The 26,175-nt window shown below is 37.2% G+C and overlaps 1 protein-coding gene across 3 annotated transcripts in view; it reads right to left on the bottom strand.

The window, feature by feature from the left end:
• Window positions 1-26,175, bottom strand: part of THEMIS (thymocyte selection associated) — a 217,905-nt gene that overhangs the window by 112,113 nt on the left and 79,617 nt on the right. For all 3 annotated transcript variants that reach the window (XM_064290654.1, XM_003404025.4, XM_023558300.2), the window contains exon 4: window positions 7,223-8,271. In XM_064290654.1, the coding sequence (XP_064146724.1) occupies window positions 7,223-8,271 (1,049 nt within the window). The remainder of the gene's footprint in view (window positions 1-7,222; window positions 8,272-26,175) is intronic.

The following is a 26,175-nucleotide window of genomic DNA, read 5'->3' on the forward strand; positions in this document are numbered from 1 at the left end:
AAAGATACAACTTCTACATTATATCATAAACTTAAAGGGAATTTTGAGGGATCATTTGGTAGGTCCCCATCCCTTTGTTAAGATCCTATACATTTTGTAAATATTTGGCTATCTATCACATTTAAGGAAACCCTGGTGGTGTACTGGTTAAGCGCTATGGCTGCTAACCAAAATGTCAGCAGTTTGAATCCACCAGGCGCTCCTTGGAAACTCTATGGGGCAGTTCTTCTCTGACCCATAGGGTCGTTATAAGTCAGAATTGACTCAACGGCAGCAGGTTTGGTTTTTTTTTTTAATCACATTTAAAAAACAACAACAAAATCCTTCAATGTAGAAGATCGTAGTTCTTGAAGTGGCTGTCATCTTCCTTTGTATCCATTCCCCAATCTGCACCCACCTGCCCATGCCTAAATTATATTTCTCAAGTTTCTACTGCAATTCATTTTATATTTAGGTTTTGTTATAGCGAGAGAACACTTAGCGATCTTTCCTTGGAAAACAATTCTACATATCCTAAGGGTTCCTATAGCCTGTCCTCATATAGTCTTAATTTCCAAACTTCTTAGATTAACTTGTAAGGTTCACAGCTGACAATCAATATCTGCTGTAGCTGAATTTGGCTAATACTAAGTGCATTGTAGTTTTTTTCTCTTAGACTGTTCATACATCTGTCCTGTAATTTAACAATGCAAGAAATGATCTGGTAAAGTTCATGACCCATTGCAAAGGCAAAAGTAAACTCACATAATGAAGCATCTTATACTCTCCTCTAAGCATGTAATAAGGCATTGTAGAGCTAAATGTGTTTGAACATTGATATCTTAGGTGTTAGTGAGCTGAAATGGACAGGTATTGGCCATTTTGAATCGGACAATCATATGGTCTACTATGCCGAGAATGAACAACTTAAAGAGGAATGGTGTTGCATTCATCATCAGAAAGAACATTTCGAGATCTATCCTGAAGGACAATGCTGTCAGTGACAGGATAATATCTATATGTCTACAAGGAAGACCAGTTAATAGGATTATCATTCAAATTTATGCACCAACCACTAAGGCTAAAGATGAAGAAACGGAAGATTTTTACCAACATCTGCAGTCTGAAATTGATGGAAAATGCAATCAGGATGCATTGGTAATTACTGGAGATTGGAATTCAAAAGTTGGAAACAAAGAAGAAGGATTGGTAGTTGGAAAATACAGCCTTAGTGATAGAAATGATGCCAGAGATCACATGATAGAATTTTGCAAGACCAATTTCTTCTTCATTGCAAATACCCTTTTTCACCAACGTAAACGGCAACCATACACGTGGACCTCGCCAGATGGAATACACAGGAATCAAACTGACTACATCTATGGAAAGAGACGATGGAAAAGCTCAATATCACCAGACAGAACAAGGCCAGGGAACGACTGCAGAACAGATCATCAATTGCTCAAACGCAAGTTCATGTTGAAACTGAAGAATATTACAATAAGTCCACAAAGCCAAAGTACGACCTTCAGTATATCCCACCTGAATTTAGAGACCATCTCAAGGATAGTTTTGACCCTTTCAACACCAGTGATGGAAGATCAGATAAGTTGTGGAAGGACATCATAAATGGGGAAAGCAAGACGTCATTAAAAAGAAAGGAAAGAAAAAAAAAGACCAAATTGGATGTCAGAAGATACTCTGAAATTTGCTCTTGAACATCAAGTAGCTAAAGCAAAAAGAAGAAATGATGAAGCAGAAGAGCTGAACAAAAGATTTTTCAAAGGGCAGCTCGAGAAAACAAAGTAATGTATTATGATGACATGTGCAAAGACCTGGAGATAGAAAACCAAAAGGGATGAACACGCTCAGCGTTTCTCAAGCTGAAAGAACTGAAGAAAAAAATCCAAACCTCAAGTTGCATAGTGAAAGATTCTATAGGGAAAATATTAAATGATGCAGGAAGCATCAAAAGAAGATGGAAGGAAAACACAGTCACTATGCCAGAAAGAACTGGTTGAGGTTCAACCATCTCAGGAGATAACATATGATCAGGATCCTATAGTACTGAAGAAAGAAGTCCAAGTTGAAAGCATTGGTGAAAAACAAGGCTTCAGGAATTGAGGGAATATCAACTGAGATGTTTCAACCAACTGATGCAGCCCTGGAAGTGCTCGCTCTTCTATATCAAGAAATTTGGAACATGGCTACCTGGCCAACCAACTGGAAGCAATCCATATTTATGCCTATACTCAAGAAATTTGGAAGATGGCTACCTGGCCAACCAACTGGAAGCAATCCATATTTATGCTTATACCAAAGAAAGGTGACCCAACCGAATGTGGAAATTATTGAACAATATCATTAATATCACACACAAGTAAAATTTTGCTGAAGATCATTCAAAAATGGCTGCAGCAGTATATTGATAGGGAACTGCCAGAAATTCAAGCTGGATTCAGAAGAGGGAGTGGAACCAGGGATATCATTGCTGATGTCAGATAGATCTTGGCCCAAAGCAGAGAACACCAGAAACATGTTTACCTGTGTTTTACTGACTATACAAAGGCATTCGAATTGTGGATCATAACAAATTATGGCTAACATTTGGGAGAATGAGAATTCCAGAACACTTAATTGTGCTAATGAGGACTCCATACATAGATCAAGAGGCAGTCATTCGAATAGAACAAGGGGATACTGCATGGGTTCAAGGCAGGAAAAGTGTGCTTTAGGGTTGTGTCCTTTCACCATAACTATTCAATCTGTAGGCTAAGCCAATAATCTGACAAGCTAGACTCTAAGAAGAATGGGCATCAAGATTGGAGGAAGTCTCATTAACAACCTGCATTATGCTGATGATACAACCTTGCTTGCTGAAAGTGAAGAGGACTTGAAGCACTTACTGATGAAGATCAAAGACTACATACTTCAGTATGGATTACACCTCAACATAAAGAAAAACAAAAATCCTCACAACTGGACCAATAAGCGACACCATAATAAATGCAGAAAAGGTTGAAGTTGTCAAGGATTTCGTTTTATTTGGATCCACAATCAATACCCATGGAAGCAGCTGTCAAGAAATCAAACAGCGCATTGCATTGGGCAAATCTGCTGCTGCAAGAAACTCTTTAAAGTGTTGAAAAGCAAAGACATCACCTTAAAGATTAAGGTGTGCCTGCCCCAAGCCATGGTATTTTCAATCACTTCATATGCATGCAAAAGCTGGACAATGAATAAGGAAGACCAAAGAAGAATTGATGTCTTTGAATTGTGGTGTTGGTGAAGAATAAAGAATATATCATGGGCTGCCAAAGAACGAACAAATCTTAGAAGAAGTACAACCAGAATGCTCCTTAGAAGCAAGGATGGCAAGCCTACATCTCACATACTTTGGACATGTTACCAGGAGGAATCAGTCCCTGGAGAAGGACATCATGCTTGGTAAAGTAGAGGGTCAGTGAAAAAGAAGAAGACCCTCAACAAGATGGATTCACACAGTGGCTGCAACAATGGGCTCAAGCATAACAAGGATTTGAGGATGGTGCAGGACCGGGCAGTGTTTTGTTTTGTTGTACACAGGGTTGCTAAGAGTTGGAACTGACTCGACAGCACCTAACAACAACAACTGTGTTAGAATATTTAATCTCCAGATACCCCTTAAAAATCGTTCTCTGAATTTAAAGCAATACTCCATACACAATCCAAAATCTTAGAGACTTGCTTTTAATGGCTGCTTCCTGTCTCAAAAGTATAGAAAATGTTCTCTGCAATTACTTCAAAAACATTCATGGTAGATGAGCTTTAACATTAATATCAGAAAGAACATAAAGGAAATATGTGAAAGGATGACATTGTGATAAAAAAAAAAAGTTGATTGCAAGACTTTTCTTGAGCAGATTATGTAGAAACTGAGAAAGCTTCAGTTTATGGCCCCAAAATGATCCATTAAGCAGATTCCTATCTTGATGGTGGAAAAAAAAAAATTATTGAAAATGAGAAGGTCTAACACAGGTAAATTATAGCACCTTCTGACATTTTAAAGTTATTTCAGAGAAAATATAGTGCTTTTCCCATCACACTAGAATTAATGGAATTAATTAGAAAAACAAAAGAATCATAGATCTCTCTCAACTGATAAACTGTCAACCAAAGGAGGTATCCCCTAATCTATGGTTTCCTCATTCACCTATAGTTCTCTGGCTTCTACTCTAACCTTTTCAGGGACAAGAAGTCTATTCCAAAATGTTACACCAAAGTTATTCTCCCTTTAACTTCCGACTGGTGACCTAGTTCTTCTTTCTGTTGTATTGGAACATAAGTCTGCAGTCTTTTCCGAAAAGCAGCTCTTTAAATGTACAAAATAGCTAATATCACCTAAATCTTTCAAATTTAGACTATCACTCAGTTCTTTCAGCCATTCCTCCAATGAATATGGCTCAGGACCTCTTACCAAATATCTCTTAACACCTTGGTATCTGAACGTCTCTTAACAAACTTCAGTTAGTTGTTGTTTTTCTTTAGAGATAAGACTTAGAACTGAACAAGACAATCTAGGTAGGATCTAATCAGTGAACAAGCAATTAGGAATTATTAACTTGATTTGAAATTATGTGTCTACAAATTTAGTCAAAGACTGTATTAGCTTTGTATTCGAAGCCTACACATAATATGGTGGTTTTCACTTTCTCAATAAAACACTGGAATCATTTTTATATGACCTTCTGTCAAATGGTATTTTTTAACTTCAAACTACTTTTCCCTATTATTGACTTCTTAGTGGTTTATGGTTTTTTGTTTCTTTTTTCCTGAGTGTAAAATACTGCATTTCCAGTATCTATATTATTTTATTTTTATTTATTTTTTTTATATTATTGAGGCAAATGGCCTGGCTATCCTTCTACACCAATCATGTCTCTAGTTGGTGCTGCCCATGAGTTGATTGAGTCAGGAGATGGGCATGTGATCCAATTAAGATCCTTCCCTTTTTAAAATTGGAAACAGACAAAGATATTCCATTCTTCTCTAGTGATAAAACTAAGAGATGTGAGATACAGGAACTGTCAGCAGTAGGGCCACTCATGTGAACAAAAGTAGCCCGCAAAATATAGCCAATGTGTAATGAAAAGTGGACACCATGTTCAGGATTTCAGTTCCAGCTGTCGCCGAACCTTAACTTTACCCTTAGATTCCCCATGGGTCCATGAATTAGTAAGTTCATTAAAAATAAAGTAGCAACAACAAAAACACTTTTGTCATTGGCAAATAAATGGGTTCAAACATGTATTGACTTTGCATTCTAAAGTTTTTACTTATCTCTACCAACTTTATGTTCTGTGTTAGTTGTCTATTGTTGCTGTATCAAATCAGTACAAACCTGATGACTTAAATCATACAAATATATTATTTTACATTTCTGTAGGTCTGAATTTTGATGTGGGTCTTGATGGCTAAAATCAAGATGTGGGCAAATTACAGTCCTTTCTAGAGGCTCTAGGAAAGAATCTGTTTCCTTGCCTTTTCCTGGTTCTACAGTTCATCTTCATTCCTTGGTTCATGGATCCCTTCCTCTAGTCTCAAAGCCAATAATGATGCATCTCTCTGATCATGCTTTTGTAGTCACATCTTCCCCTGACCTCAGCTAGGGAACACTGTCTTAAGGAGTCATGTGATTAAACTGGACTACCTTCTTAATCTGGTGGTCCCTGGGTGGCACAAATGGTTTGTGTTTGACTACTAATTGAAAGGCTGTGAGATTACAGCCACTGAAAACCCTAGTAAGCACAGTTCTACTCTGAAACAGATGAGGTCGCCAGGAGTTGCAATCTATTCATCAGCAATGGTTTTTGTTTGTTTGATTTTAGTCTACATAATCCAGGACAACCTCCCCATCTTCAGGACCTTAAATTATTAATTACATCAGTAAAGACCCTTTTACCACATAAGGTAACATACTCAGAGCTTTCAGTGATTTGGCATGAGTACGTCTGGTGGCCACATGTCTGGCCCTTGTAATGTTCACTAAAAATGGCAATTCCATCTCTTATATCATCCAACTCAGTGATAAAATACGTTGAACAGAAGAAGCCAAAGGCACCCTCCACATTCATTGCAGCCTACTTACCAACATTATTTGGAAATAGTTATTCGATTAGTTAATGACTCCTCAAAATGGTTTTTCTAGAAAAGAAAATTCCAGTGTTTTTGCTTTTTTTTTTTTTTTGTCTTTTTCCGAAGATGAGTTTGGTGATCCTAACTGAATTTCCCCAGCATACAATAAGAACGCAATCATTGAAATGTAGAATTAAAAGTATTTCCATATCCACATACTCAAAGCCCCAGGCTGCTATCATTCCTGAATATGTAGAGTAAACACAGCATCTCTTTGTTTTGCTAATTGCTTTGTTTCCCCAAGCAGCTAGCACAACATCTGCCAGGCCAGAATGCACTCCTTGCACACACCGTAGAACCACAAATGAATAAACGACCTACACATCATGGTATAAGGACACATCTTTCCAGGTAGCCAGCAGGCAGTTTTCAAAAGACAAAGACCTCCAGTAGAAATGAAGCTGAATGCCCCCAGATCTTTAGAGTGGTACTGAAGTTGCTGATACTGTAATGATCTGATACTGCCTGTAATTTTATTGATTATGTTTTTCAATAGAGCTGTTAAAGATAACAATTCTAAGATAGGCAGAATGTGGGCAGATGCTCACATTCTCACACAGGATTCTGCCAAGACATTTTTACATCTTTTTGCACATAAAACAAAATGAAGACATGTGTTATAGATGCATGCTGCTGGAAACCTCCCAGAAGAAGGGAGTTTATTATATGCTCATTTCCTGGATGAAGTATTAAAACAATTCTACCTAGAAAAAATGAACAGCACTTGCAAAATAAAATAGATTTGCTTCTAAGGCACCTTATAAAACATTCTTAATTACCAAAACCCATTGAAATGGCAATTTGGGTCATCATACCCAAATGTCATTACTGCTTTTTGTAATTCAATATACATTTTATGACACATCTACTGGCTAAGCATCGAAATACAAAATGCTGCAACAGCTTACTCTCTGTTGATGTTCATTCATCTACTATGCATCAGAAAGGCTCATTTCAAATATGGTGTGAAAGAAAGAAAAGTAAGCAAAAAACTAACTCAGAAAAGACTTAAAATAAATTGCCTCAAGAAAAACTCTCTAGAGGAAAGACCACAAAATCTTAGCCTTACCTTGGGAGATTTAGGCAGATCCACTGTCCTTTGTTCTGTTTGAGTTAGCAGAGTTGACTTTGTTTCCACCACTGAGGGATGTTTGGGAGGGCGGGGTGGGGGATGTAAGAAAGAGCTTTCATACCTTCTCATCATGTAATATTGTTCTTCGCTGATCTCTTCTATCAGAGTCCTGACTAGAAACGATTCTGGTTCCCTAAACAAATTACTAACTAACTGAACAGTCATATTCAAGCGGCCGATAGGAATTTCCCAGCACTCCCTGGGATTGGCAACGTCACTTATGAGTAGATAAGAATCTGTGATACCTTCCTCCAACCGCAGTCCTGGTGTAGCAGCCAAAATATCTTCTTCAATAGAAAGATCTCTCACAGACACCTTCACATTGAAGGGCAAGTGGAACTGTGTACAGAGCTCAGAAACCTGGTACTGTTTCTTATCATGAATCACCTCTACGAAACCTCCTTCCATGTACAAAGGCAGCAAGGCTGCCTCATAGGACTTTTTGAGGATTTTTTCACAGGCCAGAACATTCACCACTTTTTTTATTCCTTCACAGAGGACTTCAGTAGTCTGTGAGTGATGCACTAGAAACTGGTCCCCAACTGATACAGATGACAACTCCTCATAAGGGGGATGAAAGGCTTTGGTGGCTACCACGTGGAGAGACTCCTTTTCACTCTTAGCTATCTCTAGGTCATAGGCAGTCGGAAACTCCCGAGGTCTCCGCTTGAATTTGCCTTTATAGCTAGTGGGGATCAAGAAGTGTCTTTTAGGAAAATTGCTTCTAATTTCTGAAGCCAAGATCCTCGATGCCTGGTACTTTTTGTGGATCACAATGGTTTTCCCAGGCTGTAAAATGTTTCTGGGAAGCTGCTTTCCTTGAGGTCCTTCTATGACTTCAGCCACTATGGGAAACTCTTTACTGGTCATTTCAAAAAGATCTTCTGTAGATAACAGCTGAAGAAACCAGTTAGCATCATAACAATCAGTAATGTCTTTGACTTCAACATCTAAACTGGGGAGGATGCGGACTATATCCTTTCGGACTGAAAGAGAGAAAAAAAAAAAACTGGCATTTTGTGCGTCAAAATGTTTGCTGTGAGACAGTAGTAGACTCTTTCCTGGAGCCACAGGTAAGTTTCATTTTTTTTTAACGAAACCTCAGAGGATCAGAATATAACATTTCCTACATATGTTTTTTCTTTTATTAAATTTTCAGATGACCTAGATTATATATAAAACAAATATGCATACAACCCCTGCTCAGCTTAAGATATAGAACATTAACCAGCACTCTGGAGCCCTTGAACAGGGCCAAAATTGCATCCCTCTCACCGTGGCCTAAGAGTAACTACTCTCCTGAATTTGGTGTTAATCATTCCCTGGTTTTTCTTTATAGTTTTATCACACATAACATGTATGAACATATAGCATGTGTATACATATATATATACATATATATGCATATATATATATGTTTATATATATTTCCAGAGGGTTTATAATACCTTTTTAAGTCATGTTCTTGTGGTTCAGATTTTATATGCAAAAATACCTTAGAAGAAAGTTCTCATCCTTCAGATTAGATCCTCCATGTACAAGGTCTAGAACATAAATTCTTTATGCAAACCTGAATCCTGTATGGTAGAACAGTATTGCAAAATCATGAGATACAAGATTAGATTACTACATGGGAGTGAATACCAAAGTGCAATCTTCCAATATGCAAGTTCTTTCTTTATCTGCTGATACTGCATTAGCATCTGGATAGGAGGGAAGGGGCACATCATAGACCATGGTCCAAAGAGCCCTTCTGGAGCCCTAGGTGCACTGGTGGGGTGCTTACCAATGTATCTTTGCCTAACGTGTCACTGAAGACTAATGAGCCTATACTTCTTCAAGCTTACAATCTCTCCAAAGTCTTTCTTTGAGAACACAGAGACATTTAAAATATTATCCCAAAATCACTTATTTTCTTTCCATGTACTACCCCATATAGCATCATTATAAATGGTCTTTCATTAAAAATAAAGTTATGTGTTAATATTAATTTAGGATTTTATAATGGTTTCTATTTTCTTGAAAATTCCCTAACACAGTAGTTCATAGCATTCTCAGGATCCTCCACTGTTTCCCAAAATCTTCAACCACCCCGTGTCAGTATTCTTTCTTCCTTACATGCTTTTGAAAATGAAAATTTTGGGAGATTTAGAAGACAGTTTTCTTCTACAAAACATTATGTATATTATTAATTTGTATATTATTAACTAATTATGCAGCATCTGAAAACCATTTTCTCACAAATAGCATGCCCATGCAAATAAGGAACACATATATAATGGTTAGAAATGACGAAATTTTGTAAAAAGTTCTGGCATAGCGCACTCAACGCATACACTTTGCCTGTCTTGTTATATTTCCAGAAGTGAATTTTGGCCTCATTCACCCCCCAGTCAATAATCTGAAAATGGTACTTTTGTATTTGTTTAATAAAGGCATAAACCATGGTCAAGAAGCCATGGATTGAATTTGGTGGTGCCCTGGTCATCAGAAAATAAACTATTGAAGCTGTGCTTTTGCTCTGGGGCAGTTGGAGGCAAGGCCTGAGAGTGGTAGAGTTCCTTGTAGGGGATCTGGGCCCAGGTACGTTGAGCTGGAGAGGGGCGGACTGTCAAAGAGAGGGCTGTGCTCAGGGCTGCCACAGCCCAAGCATAGTCCAGTGGTGCCAACCCCACATGAAACCAGAGGCAGGATGGTGCCAGTGCAGACATGGGCACGCACTGCCCTGGCACTGCGGAGACACTGGGCAGCCAGTTCGACCCATCTTGTCTGAGTGAGGGACGAATGACCCCTCTGTGCCCTTGGCTGTCATACCCTCCCTGTGGAGTGTGTGTGTTGGAGGAGGGAGGATGAATGCAGATGACTCCAGTGTGCACAGCAGATTGTGTGCCAACTGCAGCAGACCAGCCTTGTGCACCAGAGTGGTCTCTTCTGGCTGGGTGCGTAAACCTGCACACCTCCTGGGCTGCGGCTGGCCTCCCTGGCTAGGGCTGTTTTCAGACGGAAAAAGTGATTTCTTTCTGCACTGGACAAAGAAGTTTGCAGGGCAGGGAGGGAATCTTGCTGGGAGAAGGGCTGCTTTAGAAGCTTGAAGGTAGACTGGTGAGGGTCTGCTGCTGGAAACTAAACCTCTGTGTCAATAGGTACCAAGACTAAGACTTAACATGAAATCTATTAGACAGAAAAAAAAATAAAATTGAAGTAAGCAACATGTAAAAAAGTATTAATATCGCACGATTCTGAAACTTACTGTGTATGTGAAAACATACAACATTTGCATTATTTGTGTAAACATATGGTATAACTCTATAATTAGTGTCATATTCCTTGTACATGCTGTGTAACACAGTTCTTGAAGACACAGCATGAAGAGGTATTATTTTATTTTCTTGGATGTAAAAATGAAAAAATCAACACTCGCCTGTAGTTGGAAGTCTAAAATTTGTAAAGATTCACTTTTGAAAAAAGAAGAAGGGCTGAAAGCACATTTTTTACCTTTATTGTTTCATTTTTAATGTTTAGCGTACCTTAACTTTTGAGATTGTTGCTACAGGCATGCCTGTACTTCAAGGCATTTTTAGAAAGTCCAAAATCATGTTCATTTGGATCAAAATGAACTGGGTTTAAGAATTTTAGTGCTAGCCCGAGAAGGGTATTTATTGATGGGCTCATTTTGTTCCTCAAGTCTAGGGAACAGCAAGAGATTGGCAGAATAGGTGCTATCAAGGAATTTCTGGGAGCTCTGAATCAATCTATCAGAACATCAGGGACCAGTGCAAGTTAGTTTCCAATCCATAATTGGGCACAGTGGGTCTGGTGGCTAAGGGGCAGTTTGGTACCGTAGGAGTACTTTATTGCTGTAAGAGAAAACTTCCAGGTCAAGCTATCTAACCTCTGTTCAATTTTTGGTATCTGTTGTGGATTGAATTTCATCCCCCCAAAATAGCTGTCAACTTGGCCATGATTCTCAATATTGTGTGATTATCTACCATTTTGTTATCTGAAGTGATTTTCCTATGTGTTGCAAAATCTACCTCTGTGATGGTAATGACATGGGATTAGCAGCAGTTATGCTGATAAGGCATACAAGATTAAGTTGAGTTTTAAGCCAATCTCTTTTGGGATATAAGAGAGAAAAGTCAGCAAAGACAAGAAGACCTCATACCACCAAGAAAGCAGAAACTACAGGGTCCCTGCATCTGAGAAGCTTCTAGACCAGGGGAAGATTGATGACAAAAACTTTCCTCCAGAGCCGACAGAGAGAGAAAGCCTTCCCCTGGAGCTGGCACCCTGAATTCAGACTTCTAGCTTACCAGACCGTGAGAGAATAAATCTCTGTTTGTTAAAGCCATCCGACTGTGGTATTTCTGTTGTAGCAGCATTAGATAACTAAGACAGTATTCAAATCCCGATTTATCCTCCATGCTTTTATATCTAAATACACTAAAAACATGCTACCCTATCTCATCTTACTTGACATACTAGCAGCATTTGACAGAGTAGATTTGGGTCACTCTCTTTGGTACATTTTCTTCACTTATTTTCCTCTTATCTTACTTCTCATTCTTGTCATTTTCTTTGCTGGTTTCTTCTCTCTGTGCACACCACCCCCTGAGGCATACACACACCTGTTAGTTTGTCTTGTTTCTTTTCCCTTCTCTTTCTACACTCATGTTCACAGTAATATCACACAGCCTCAAGTCCTTAAATACTATTTATATGCTGATGACTACCCAAAGCATATCTCTAGCCAAATCATTCTCCTGAACTCCAGACGCCTACTGAAGACATATTTTATCATAGTCTAACCAACATGGGTTTTACCAGAGCTTAAACAACATGGGGGAAGGGAAATACCTCACTTGAGCCTCCATAACCTTCAAAGTGGGAGAAAGGAAATACAGAACTCCAGACCCCTCTTTCCTTCCTGTGTCACCTAACGGGCTTGGGCGGGAGTGAGGGGCAGTGGAGCCAGAAGCCGAGAAGCACTTGTGAAAGTCAAAGCCCAGGGCATGGGCCCACTAAAAGACTGAAGGATTATTGAATGATTCCTCTCCCCCACACCTTACCACCACATCAACAGGGCTCCTGTATAATAACAGGGGATTTCAACTGAAAGAACTGCAAGACCTGGGTCCTATTTAAGGAGTCTCTAGGGAATTTTTTTTTTTTTTTTTAGGGAAACACAAAGCTAACAGGAGAAACAGAAACAAGGATACTAAAGGAAATTGTATCTATTTAGCTACAGCAAACAGTAAACACAGCCTAATTCCTCTCTCAGATAAACATAAAATCTAACAGTAAAGACCTATTTACCCTAGTTCTTTTACTTGGCGCATCATACCTGGCTTTTAAAAAAAAATTACAAGGCGTGCTAAAAGCCAAAAACAGTCTGAAGAGACAAAGCAATCACCAGAACCTTACTCAGATAGGCCAGAAATTTTGAAATGATCAGACCAGGAAATTAAAATAACTATAAATTAAATGTTAAGAGTTATAACGGAAAAAATAAATAATGTGATAATAGATGGATAATATAAGCAGAGAGATGGAAACTCTAAGAAAGAATCAAAAGACATTTCTAGAAATCAAAAACTTTGTAACATAAACGAAGAATGCTTTTGATGAACTCATCAGACATGGCTAAGGACAGAATCAGTGAAAATCAAACATACTGAAAGTATGTCAATATAAACTTCCCAAATTGAGAGCAAAGAGAAAAACAAATGAAACAAATTATCTAAGAACTTCAGGACAACTACAAAAGGTGACATATTGAAAGAAGAAGAAAGAGAGAAAGGAACAGAAGAAGTATTTGAAATAATAATGGCTAAGAATTTTCCAAAATTAATGACAAACACCAAACCACAGATCCTGGAATCTCAGAGAATACCAACCAGGATAAATACCAAAAAATCTACACATTGGCATATGTTTAAACTGCAGAAAATAAAAGACAAAGAGAAAATCTTGAAAGAAGTCAGAGGAAAATATACTATATTCATAGAAGAACAAGGATAAGAATTACACTGGACTTCTTGCCAGAGACTGTACAAGCAAGAAGGTAGTGGAGGAAAATATTTAGAGCATTGAAAGAAAAGAACCATTAACCTAGAATTATCTATCCAGCAAAATTACCTTTTGGAGGTAAAGAGAAAATAAAGACTTTCTCAGACAAAAAAAAAAATTAGGGAATTTGTAGACCTGCATTAAAAGAAATGCTAAAAGAAGTTCTTCAAAGAGAGAGAAAAAAAAAATGATATAACTCATAAACTTCGATCTACATGAAGAAAAAAAAAGTGTGTTAGGGAAGAAATAAAGTAAGGTAAAAAAAATCTTTTGTTTTCCTTATTTTTAATTGATTTAACAGATAACAGTGTCAAATATCATAAAAGCAGCAATATAATGGATGATTATAGTTTATGGACAAATTAAATAAATAACAATGTTATAACAGATCAGTCAAAAAAATTAGGAATACTCTTTTATAAGGTACCTGCACTAACGATGAAGCAAGAGTGTTATTTGAAAGCGGACTTAGATTAGTTGTAAATACATGCTGTAAACTCTACAGCAACCATGAAAAATATTTTAGAAGAGGTATGATTGTTATGCTAAGAGAGGAGAAAGAATAAAATGCTCAATTAAAGCCAGAGTAGGCAGGGAAAAAAAAAAAAAAAGAGTTCAATAAATAGCACATTGAATTTTGAGATGTTGTCTTAGTTTCCTAGGGCTTCCATAACAAAATACTACAAAGTGGGTGGCTTCTAGTGGCTGCTGTCAATTATTGGTGTCTTTCCCCTATATGATTCTTTCTTTCCCTTTTATAAGACACCACTCACCCTACTGAGTAGGATCCACCGTGCTCAGGTATGACTTAACCGATAATATCTTCAAAGAAAGACCCTAATTCCCCAAACAAGATCACATTCACAGATACAGGGGTTAGGACTTCAACATATCTTTTTGGGATTCAGATTCAATCTATAACAGATGGGGGTTAAAGATACATATTATGAAAGATATGGCTGTTCCACGAGTTTTTAAGGTTGGGTAGAAATTACAGGCCAAAATAAGATAGAGGATATTCCAGGTGGCAAGAACACCATAATCAAAGGTAAAAGGTAGAAGATAGAAAAAATACAGCACAGTCAGTCAGTGGTTAACAAGTAATCCAGCCTTGGAATTTTAAACTAGAGCACATGGGTTGGATAGGAGATCCACTGAAAGTAAAACTATGAAGTTGAGTTGACCCTTTGAATGCCAGGCTAAGAAACGTAGAACTACTTCAGGAGGAAATCTAAACTACTTGACATTAAAAAAGTCCAAACTAAAATTAGGAATTTGGCAGATTAATTTGCTAGCACAAGAAAGATAAATAAATCAACAACTTTTTGGTTTTGTTTTGCTTATAAAAAAATAAGTTACATGCTATTATAAAAATATTTTAAAAAATGAGACAAAAAAGGAAAATGTTACAATATCTTATATATATCAGCTTTAGATTGCTACCGTTTACATTTTGGTGTCTATAGTTTCAGTCCTGCATGTGTGTGTGTGTGTGTGTGTGTGTGTGTGTGTGTGTGACAAATTCTTTAACAAGCATTTGTTACTTTTACAATAGAAAAAAAAAATGTAACCTGTCTCCCCACAAGAAAGTTTATATATAGGCTAAAATAGAAAATATTTTATTAAAAATTGATCTTTGACTTCAAAATGACAGTGGGATAAGAGGACAGCAACTCAGAACATGACAGACCTTCTATGAGTTATTTATGACAAATTTTCCAGTGTCAAACTATACCAAAGTAGAAACAATGCGTACTTCTACGCTCCAGCTTTAAACTTCCCAAATTCTTTTTCTGGGTGAGCAGGAATTGTTATCTCCGAGTATGTTTTCTGGTTTTCCAAAGGGAGCTCTTGTGAAGAACAATTTCCATTCCATTGTCTCTAAAAAGGTAGCACTGGTTTCCTCTTTTTGCTGCTGAGTCATTTCACTAAACTTGGCCTTTCTGCTTGTTATTTTAGGGAAATTCCCTTCACAGTTAGGGCTCATGTTAATCATAACGTGCTGCTTTTTCTGCATTTCCTATTGCAACAGCTCTCTTAGCTAAGTTTGAATTTGGGGTGAATCTAATCAAAATTATCTTAAAAGAGAAATAAATAATTCCATTTAAGCTTGTTTGATGCTGGACAGTTAATATTCAATTCTGGAATGATCTCAGTTTCACTTCAACCTGTGAAAACCAAAAAAACCAAACACAGTGCCGTCGAGTGGATTCCAACTCGTAGCGACCCTACAGGACAGAGTAGAACTGCCCCAGGGAGTTTCCAAGGAGCGCCTGGCAGATTCCAACTGCGGACACTTTGGTTAGCAGCTGTAGCACTTAACCACTACACCACCGGGGGTTCCCAAACTGCTGAAACTCAGGAATGAACCAGGGACCTTTTGCAATTGGACCTACATTAGTACCAAGTTGGAAACCTGCCAGGACAGTCTTATCCACATCTTAAAGGCAAGTTGAAATGTGTACATATTTTTTTCCTAAACAAATTTTGTAAATTTTAGCCTTGCAATTTCTCTGAATGTCTAGTTCCTCCTATATTAAATAATTTACATATATATGTATATATATATATGTTGTATGCTTTCATTGTCTAAGTGTTATTTCTTTTCATTTATTTATCAAGACTGTGCTTATTTTTCTCAAAAACGCTTTCATAAATTTCATCTCAATTACTCAGGGAATTTTTTTTGTTTACATTTTTGTATTATATTATACTCTTAGATGCACTAGTAATTGCTGTGTTTTGCCTTATTCCAGACTTAAATTATGACAGTTATTAGATTCACTAATAATTGCTGTGTTTTGCCTTATCCCACACTTAAATTATAATTTACTTCACAGCATCTATTTGGTCTCAACTTTCTTCATGGGTATTCTGTGAAGTTAATTTTTTTTCCTCATTTATTTAGTTTCATCTTAACATGAGAAGCTATACTGTGGATCTCCGTTGTTTTAGATGATTCTCCTTTGGCTCTTCTGTTTAGATTTCTAAACAGGGAATGTGCCTTCCGATTGCTCTTCAGCTTTTATAACAGAAAAAAAAAAAAACTGGGACCTGCATTGAGAAATTGAGTCATTAAAAATTAATATACTTGCATTTAGTGTGGATTTATGGAGCCATGGTGGTGCAGTGGTTAAGAGTTTGGCTGCTAACCAAAAAGTTGGCAGTTCGAATCCCACTCCTTGGGAACCCTATGGGGCAGTTCTACTCTGTCCTACAGAATCACCATGAGTCTGAATTGACTCAGTGGAAATGTGGTTTTTTGTTTGTTTGCTTGCTTTATTTATAATAATACTTTGCCTTTTAAATTTTCACCTTGGTCACAAAAGCTAAGAAAAGTGAATAACCATTAACTCACCACGTATTATACTAAACAGCACACTTCAAGCTTTCTTGTTCAATGGTAATTGTTGGTAGTATAAAAATAAACAATTAATCTATCTATGAATACCTATAATGGTGATTGTGAGGATGGCACAGGACCAGGCAGTGTTTTCTTCTGTTGTACATAGGGTCACCATGAGGCAGAACCAACTCTACAACAACATGAATACCTATATTTACCTCTATGTGTGTATGTATCTATATCTATACCTATATCTACATCTAAAAAAAACCAAACTCATTTCCAGTGAGTCATTCCAACTTAGGGTGACCTTATGCAGCAGAGTAAACTGTCCCATAAGGTTTCCAAGAAGTGGTTAGTGAATTCGAACTGCTGATCTTCTGCTTAGCAGTAGTGCTTTTAACCACTGCACCACCAGGGCTCCCATTTACATATACATGTGTATACATATTTAAGAGCCTTTATCAAAAGCTGTTTGTGATAAGCTACTATCCTAAGGGTTGGTGGTTCAAACCCACCCAGTGGCGCCATAGAAAATGGGTCTACTTCTGTGAAGACAGACAGCCAAGAAAACCCTATATAGCCATTCTTCTCTGTAACACATGGGGCATCATGAGTCGGAATAAACTTGATGGCAACAGTTTTTGTTTTCTACCTATATAAAGTGAATGAAAACTGTACATTTTTCTGATTGCTTTTTGATATTTCTAATAGCAATAAGATTGTAGCCTAAAAGAGGAAGGTAAAATGGAAGCTGCCTATTGCGTCCACTGGTTCTATAGATATATAGAACAGTCAGAGTTAATATATTTTGTGGACACATTAGGAAAAGGATTACTGAAAAAAAGTTTTTTTAATTGAACCTATTATGGGAATCAAATCTGCATATGGGAAGTGAAAAAGACACCCTTGTTACTTAACTAAAAGAATTTTGTACTGTGCAACATATACAATATATATAAAAAAATTTAATTGCTTTATGTATTCATTACTGTATTAAATTTATTGAGTATCTATTGAATATTTACTGTATCACAAGCACTGAAAATATAAAAATAAATACATAAACTGAATCTGATATTTTTATATTACTGAAAATTGTTTTACTAGAAATATGATTAAGTTTATAAATTATACTTGCTTTCATTTAGCAGTATTTGCAACCAGGCCTTTCAGGGATTATATGAAGCCAGGCAAAAATCTGGGCTAAGATTAATTTAAGTGAATTGTGGGTTTATGGGGAAAATATATTCCTTTCTAACCCTGTCTTCCCTCAAAATTTACCACAAGGGTAAAAAGAAGAAAAAAGTTCAATGAATCTAGGAGACATTTGCAATCTTTAATCTAAATAAAGTCAGGGATCAGAATGGTAAATGACTTAGCAGAGCAGAAAAAATAAAGTTTATGTGCCCAAAGAGCAGAGTCCAATGAAAAGGGAGCTATTGCAGCCCTGCCAGTGCAGTGATTAAGAGTTTGGCTGCTAGGGTCTAATCTCTAAAATCTACAAGATACAGCAAAACCTCAAAAACAAAAAGAGAAATAACCCAATTAAAAAATGGGCAAAGAATATGAACAGACACTTCACCAAAGAAGACATTCAGGTGGCTAAGAGATACATGAGGAAATGCTCATGATCATAAGCCATTAGAGAAATGCAAATCAAAACTACAGTGAGATACCATCTCACCCCAAAAAGGCTAGCATTAATCCAAAAAACACAAAATGATAAATGTTGGAGAGGTTGTGGAGAGACTGAAACACTTATACACTCTTGGTGTGAATGTAAAATGGTACTACTACTTTGGAACTCAATTTGGCACTTCCTTAAAAAGCTAGAAATAGAAGTACCATATGATCCAGCAATTCAACTCCTTGGACTATATCCTAAAGAAATAAGAGCTGTCACAAGATTAGATATATGCACACCCATGTTCATTGCAGTACTGTTCACAACAGTGAAAAGATGGAAGCAACCTAGGTGCCCATCAATGGATGAATGGATAAACAAATTATGGTATATTTGCACAATGGAATACTATGCAGTGATAAATGATTAAGAACAACGATGAATCCACAAAACATCTCATAACATGGGTGAATCTGGGAGGTATTATGCTGAGTGAAATTTGTCAGTCGCAAAAGGACAAATATCGTATGAGACTATTATTATAAGAACTCAAGGAAAGGTTTAAACACAGAACAAAACATTCTTTCACGGTTACGAGAATGGGGAGGAAGGGAAAAGGGGTATTCACTAATTAGATAGTAGACAAGAATTATCTTAGGTGAAGGGAAGGATAACACACAATACAGGGGAAGTGAGCACAACTGGACTAAACCAAAAGCTAAGAAGTTTCTTGAATATAACCAAACACTTCGAGGGTTGGGTGTCTGGGGTCCATGTTTTCAGGGGACATCTAGGTCAGTTGGGGTAACAAAGTTTATTCAGAAAACATTCTGTATTCCACTTTAGTGAGTGGCATCTGGGGTCTTAAAAGCTATCAAGGAGCCATCTAAGATGCATCAATTGGTCCCAATCCAAGCGAAGCAAAGGAGAATGAACAACACCAAAGACACAAAGAAAATATTAGCCCAAGAGACAGAGGGCCACATAAACCAGAGACTCCATCAGCCTGAGACCAGAGGAAATGGATGGTGCCCAGCTACCACCAATGACAACTCTGACAGGGAATACAACAGACAGTCCCTGACAGAGTGAAAGAAAAGTAGGGTGCAGAACTCAAATTCTGTAAAAAAGATCAGACTTAACGGTCTGACTGAGACTACAGGGACCCCAGAAGACATGGCCCCTGGACTCTCTGTTACCCCAAAACTAAAATCATTCCTGAAGCCAACTCTTCAGACAAAGATTACACTGGACTATAAGACGTAAAATGGTACTCGTGAAGAGTGTGCTTCTTAGTTAATGTAGATACATGAGACTAAGTAGGCAGCTCCTGTCAGGAGGCAAGACAAGAAGTCAGAAAGGGACAGGAGCTGGTTGAATGGACATGGGAAATCTGGGGTGGAAAGGAGGAGTGTGCTGTTACATTATAGGGAGAGCAACTAGGGTCATATAACAATGTGTGTATAAATTTTTGTACGAGAAACTAACTTGAACTGTAAACTTTCACTTAAAGCACAATTTAAAAAAAAAGAGCTTGGCTGCTAACTGAAAGGTCAGTTTGAATCCACCAGCCCTCATTGGAAATCTATGGGCTAGTTCTATTCGGTCCCATAGGGTTGCTATGAGTCAGAATCGGCTCAATGGCAATGGGTTTAGTTTTGGTTTTTTGCCCCACAGGATCTCCAAAAGGCTTCGGAATTGAAGACATAAACAAGGGAATTATTTGTGTCTGAGAGCGTTTAAACCTAGGTTCAACTCTAATCTGGGGCAGATAGGTGACCACGCCTTCTACCTTTCTTTCTGCAGGAAACTACATAAAGACCCCAGAATTTGAAACACTAAGCATAGGTGAGCAGGAGAAAAGGATGGAACTGAAAAGAGAGGGACAAAGCCTAAATTCTGGAGTCCCTGGGTGGTGCAAACAGTTAACACACTGGGCAGCTACCCAAAGGTTGGAGGTTCAAGTGTACCCAGAGGTACCGCTGAAGAAAGTCTGGCAATGTACTTCCAAAAAATCAGCCATTAAAAACCGTATTGAGTACAGTTGAACTCTGACACAACTGGGGTTGAAATCAAGTCGATGGCAACTGGTTAAATCCAAATCTTTAGGGTGAATGATAAGACCCTTAGTTCTTTCCCTACTCATAACCCCCAGAAGAGATTGAAAGATTCTCCTCAGGTGAGTCATCCTTCTGGGACTGGAACGATTCTATAGGAAAGAGTCACAGAACCTGACTCAGGGGGTGTTCTGATGACAAAGCTCGTTCAATGTATCCTAACATTCATAAACAAAAAGCTTCTATATAAATCAAACCTCCTTATAAAAAAAAAAAAATATTGCCTCACATATAAATACAAACAAATGTCAAATAAACGCCAGGCATTTAAAGAAAGCATTTAATGAGAATGACAGACTAAAACTGAAAAGCCACAAAAGGAGCCCAAATGAGGCAGATAAAATGCAAGGAACAGTGCAGCACTTTAAAGAATTTGAAAAATATTCTCAGAAAGATATATTACATGTCTAAAACAAGAAAAGGATAACATTTTTAAAATGATGTAAGAAATAAATCTTAGAAATTAAAAATATGATCGCCAAGATTCATTAAAAAATTCGTTCATTAAATAGGAAAAATTAATTAAAACAGTTGGAAATGCAGCTAAAAATTTTTCCCTGAAGACAAAGACAAAGAGATATAAAGCAGAAAAGAGCCCTAGAAGATCAGAATGGGAGCTTCAACATGAGGTTAGAAGTTACATAAAGAGAGAAGAGGAAAAAAAAAAAAAAGCTGAGAGAACTTATCAAAAGGACTTATTCCAGAAATAATGCAGCTAAATTTCCAGATTGAAAACTGTCATCACAATGAATGTACAGACCCACCACAAAGCACATTATTGTGATACTTCAGAATACCACGGATAATATCTCAAAGGTAACCTTGGAAGGTAGAAGATAAGGGAGCAAAGCTGTCAAAATTCTGGGGGCAAACTTTTTTCAACTTAGAATTCTAGAAAGCAGCCTTATTTATATAAGTATAGGATAAAGATTTTTCAAACATGCAGGTTCTTTAATTAATTAGTTACTTTCCCAAGCACACCTCTCAAGAAGCAAGTAGGGGATAGACTGCAACAAAACTGGAAATAAATCAAGAAAGAGGAAGTTATTTGCTTCCAGAAAAAGCTAGTCAACAGAGAAGCAAGTCGAAGGGGAACCACCAGGATGATTTCAGCGGAAGTTCCAGGACAGTGCCTATGCATCAGGTCTAGAGAACAACCAATTCAGACAGGAACACAAGAATGGAGGGTTCTAGGAGGAATAATTTCAGGTAGGGGAGGGGAAGGGATAATAGAAGAGAGAGGTTTCCTGACAATTTGGGTTCCGTGGAAAGTTGCATTGAGTGACTTTTTTTACAGAGCTGTGGAGAGCATTTCAAGATTTAGGAGAGGGTTGAAGAAAACCAAGAAACGAAGATAATAAGGTCATCATTACGGGAAAAAAACAAAGGGTTATGCAGGGATGGAATTATAGACATAATACACCACTTGACACAGCTGTGAAAGACAGCACAGTAATGAAAATATTAATGCTCAGTAATAATCTACCATACACTGAGAAAAAGGGGAAGAAAAAGTAGGAATGCAAAAGAATTAAATCTTCATCGCCAAATCTGGAAGTCAGTAGTTACCGTCTAAAGTTGATGACTTGAACAAAGGCAATATTCTATATTATTTGGAAATATGAATGTAAATACCAGAAAGCAGGGGCAAAATAAAGGAGTTACTTCTGAGCAGCAGGACGTGGGGGAAATTTGGGAACTGGCGAGGGCACAATTTTATTTGACTTTTTTTACTTTGGTAAAAATTGAAATTATTTCCAAAAATAAAATTACAGAGGAAGACTCAGAATACTGAAAGACCAAGGCATTTTTCTGCTATTCCTTTATCACCTATTATACAATATTCAGATATCACCTTTTTTATATCACTTTCCTGCTTTTGTGATTTCAGCCCTCTGCTAATAAAATAAATGTTTCATATACTGAGCAAAAATTGTACACTCAAATTTTGGGAGGCAATACATGGAGGTTTTGTCCTAAAAGGATTAAAAACTTTTCAACTCTTTTATAATTTTACATAGGGAAGAAATAATTATCCATGTATATATCAAAACATGTTGTTTGTTGTAAGGTGCCGTCGAGTCGATTCCGACTCATAGTGATTCCCGTGTAGTAAAGCAGAAGTGCCTCATAGGGTTTTCTGGGCTGTAATCTTTATTTATTTATTTTTTTAATCTTTATGGGAGCAGATAGGCCTTTTTCTTGTGGAGCCGTTAGGTGGGTTGGAATGGCCAACCTTTTGGTTAGCAGCCAAGTACTTAACCATTGTTCGACCAAACCCAAAACCAAACCTGTTGCCATCAAGTTGATTCCGACTCATAGCAACCCTATAGGGTGGAGTAGAACTGCCCCATAGAGTTTCCAAGGAGCAGGTGGTAGATTCGAACTGCTGGCCTTTTGGTTAGCAGCCAAGGGCTTAACCACTTTGCCACTGGGGCTCCAAACCAGGACTTCTTATATCGAAACATAGCACCATTAGAAAGTTTTAATGGATTAGACACTGGCCTTTAGAAGTAACTTTAAAACGTTAAAAAAAAAAAAAAAGCTGACATAATTTTCATTTGGAAATATTACGTATTCTATTTGTTATAATAATAGGAATTTTATCTTCCTCTGAAAGGCACAAACAAATCTTGATACTGTGACTAGTCTTACATTGTTTTGTATATCTATTTTCCAAAGAGAGGTTTAAAAAAAAAAAAAATTCATTGAATACATTGTCAAGGTTAGAAGGATTTCAGACCTCTAATGGAGATTTTTTTTCATCAAGAGTTTCCGGGAACATATATTTCATTTCAATGTTTTTTGGTGCTTTTCTTTTTTATGGAGCCTAATTTTTCACATTAATAACATGTTAAAGACCAATACTAGGAGTAGAATACTTTATATTCTCTCTTCCCTCTATTTACTTGCTATGTTCTTTTTTCAACAAATCAATATTTCATAGCTTCTAGTAGTTCTGGCAGCGTGTTTTTGTTTTTTAGTAGTTCTGGGTGGGCTAGTAGTTCTCAATCATTTTCATCTTGCTTTTTCCTCTAAAGTTTCCTTAGGACCACCCACTCCCGACTCAGACCTATTCTTTTTCCTGTCACCTCAGAAAGGAAGGACTGGAACCTGGAGGGATTTGGACTATGCCTAACACTCAAGGCTGATGGAAGTAGCTTAACGACGTCCCCTTAACTTCAAGGCAAGTTTGAACCTTCAATTTAAGAAAGAGTAATATAAGACCACAACTGGTTCAAAAACAGTCTGCTTCTTATTTAGAAGAAAACTCCCAGCACAACAAAAATGAAATATTGGGCATGTTGTGGTGGACAACACCCTCTATTTCCAGAAAATATTCTGCAACCTATCGCATAGAGCATCTGTCCTAAAGAGCTATACAATAAGAACGAATGTTTAAAGTAATTGCTAGGAAATTAAAGATTCAGAAAAATTAAAGTTAAAATTTAATTTTAATATAATTAAAGAATGGAAACTAGACAAAGGCATTTTGTGAAGGATTTTGTTTCAACTAAAAGACTTTCTTCTGGGATTTTGGTTAGCAGGAAAACACATTTAACTGAAATAAATGCATTAATATCCCCTGCTCATCTGTCCTGTCATAGGAGCCCTGGTGGTGCAGTGGTTAAGACCTAGGCTTCAAATCAAAAGGTCGGAAGTTCAAATCAAAAGGTCGGAAGTTCAAATCCACAAACTGCTCCTTGGAAACCCTATGGGGCAGTTCTACTCTATCTTGTAGGGTCACTATGAGTTGGAAGCCACTGACAGCAACGGGGTGCTTTTTCACAGGGAGCTCCTGCTTCCCTTAACCTTGTCTCCATTTTTTCTAACTACAGTATCTCCTACTTATCCTTCAGGCAATACTTGAAATGTTATCTCCATAGAGAAACCTTTCTTAATCCCTAATCTAAATCCCAAGAGCCCTGGCAGTACAGCGTAATTAAGAAATTGGCTGCTATAACTAAAATGTCAACAGTTTGAATCCACCAGCTGCTCCTTGGAAGCCCTATGGAGCTGTTCTACTCTGTCCTATAGAGTTGCTAAGAGTGGGCATCAACTGGACAGGAACAGGTTTGGTTTCTTGGGTAGCCGCTCTGGGGGAGAAAGATGTGGAAGTCTGCTTCCTCAAAGATTATGGCCTTGGAAACCCTATGGGGCAGTTCTACTCTGTCCTATGGGGTTGCTATGACTAGGAATTTAAATTCCTTAAATGTCGTAACCACCTTGTCCATGTCCTTAGCTTCGTTTGCAACCATGTGGTAGGAGATGACATTTTAAAGTGAGAAAATGCTATTCATTATTCACAGAAATTGAGGAAAGCTCAATTATCAATTTTGATTGCACATTTTGGGATAGCTAACAACACTGGTGTAAAGTCTAAAATTTACTGTGGCCTCAAAATTTTGTAGTATTAAAAAACAGTCACTTCTTGAATGGAATTATTTAATTTTGGCTCTACTTCAAGTGAACTGACCAATTTCTGGTTAAATATTTGCATGTAACAAGATTACCACACAGTTTTTAAACTTACCCAAAGTTCCCTATTGATTTTTTTCATTATTTGCATAAATAACTAACTATATTAATGAGAACAAAGATAAGTAGAATTTGAGATGTACCAGGTGGTACCCTTTGACCAAACATTTTTACATATTATTTTATGTTCTCAAAGTGTATTACATACAGATGCTTATTTCATTTTCACACTATCAAGAAGTAACCAGAAGGTATCATAATCTCCTTTCCATAGACACAGAAGTTTAAATGGCTCACACAAAGCCATTGCCTGTTAAGTTATGGACCCAGAATCAGAATCTAGGACTTTTGACTCCAACTTTAGAAATTTTTGTTCACTGCTTGCTCCATTTTTATGCCTAAATTCTTGAAAATTCTTGATGTTTCAAGGCATTCATTGAATGAATTTTCAAGACATTCACTGACTGAATTTTCAAGGGATTCATTCCTTTGGGATAACAATGTTCTCTTCCAGATAGTCCTATTTGAAAATGCAAATAATTTTATGAAGATTGCATATTAAAGCACAAATATGTGTGAATTGGTAGCACAGTATTTAACAGCTCGGCTGCTTATTAAAAGACAGCAGTTTCAATCCAGCAGCCACCTCTTGGAAACCCTACGGGGCAGTCCTATAGGGTTGCTATGAGTCAGAAGTGACTCGATGCAATGGGTTACGTATGAATTAATTTATTATTTCATTTTCTATAAGAAAGAAGGAACTCCCAATTAATAGAGAAGATTTACAACCAGTAATCGTGGCTGGGGGGAAAAAACAAGAACAAAAGTAAGAAACACATTAAAGAAACTTTGTATTCTTATATTTCTGTTGGCCACATCCATAAAAGGAAAGTATCTTTCTAATCAAATATGCTTTATTCTTAAAAAAAAAAAAAAAAAACTTCTTTTCTGACCATGTTTAACAGGTAATGATAAAAACAAATTAGTATTTTAATCTGTCTCTACCTGACAGTTACAGCACTTAGCATTTGGGCATATACATGTTTAGATACATGCGTGTGTGTATCTAAACACATATGTTTATAGACATTATTCAATTTAATCCTTGCAACAAATATGTGGTCTACTTATTTATAGATGAGGAAGTTAACTCTCAGCTGGCTTTATGGACAAGTCAGGGACAGAGTACCACTCCTCAGACTCTACAGCCTTTCTTTTTACCAAACCTTACAGTGTTCATATTCATAGAGCA

This window comes from Loxodonta africana, chromosome 1 (assembly GCF_030014295.1).
Source record: "Loxodonta africana isolate mLoxAfr1 chromosome 1, mLoxAfr1.hap2, whole genome shotgun sequence".
NCBI classification, from domain to species: Eukaryota; Metazoa; Chordata; class Mammalia; order Proboscidea; family Elephantidae; genus Loxodonta; species Loxodonta africana.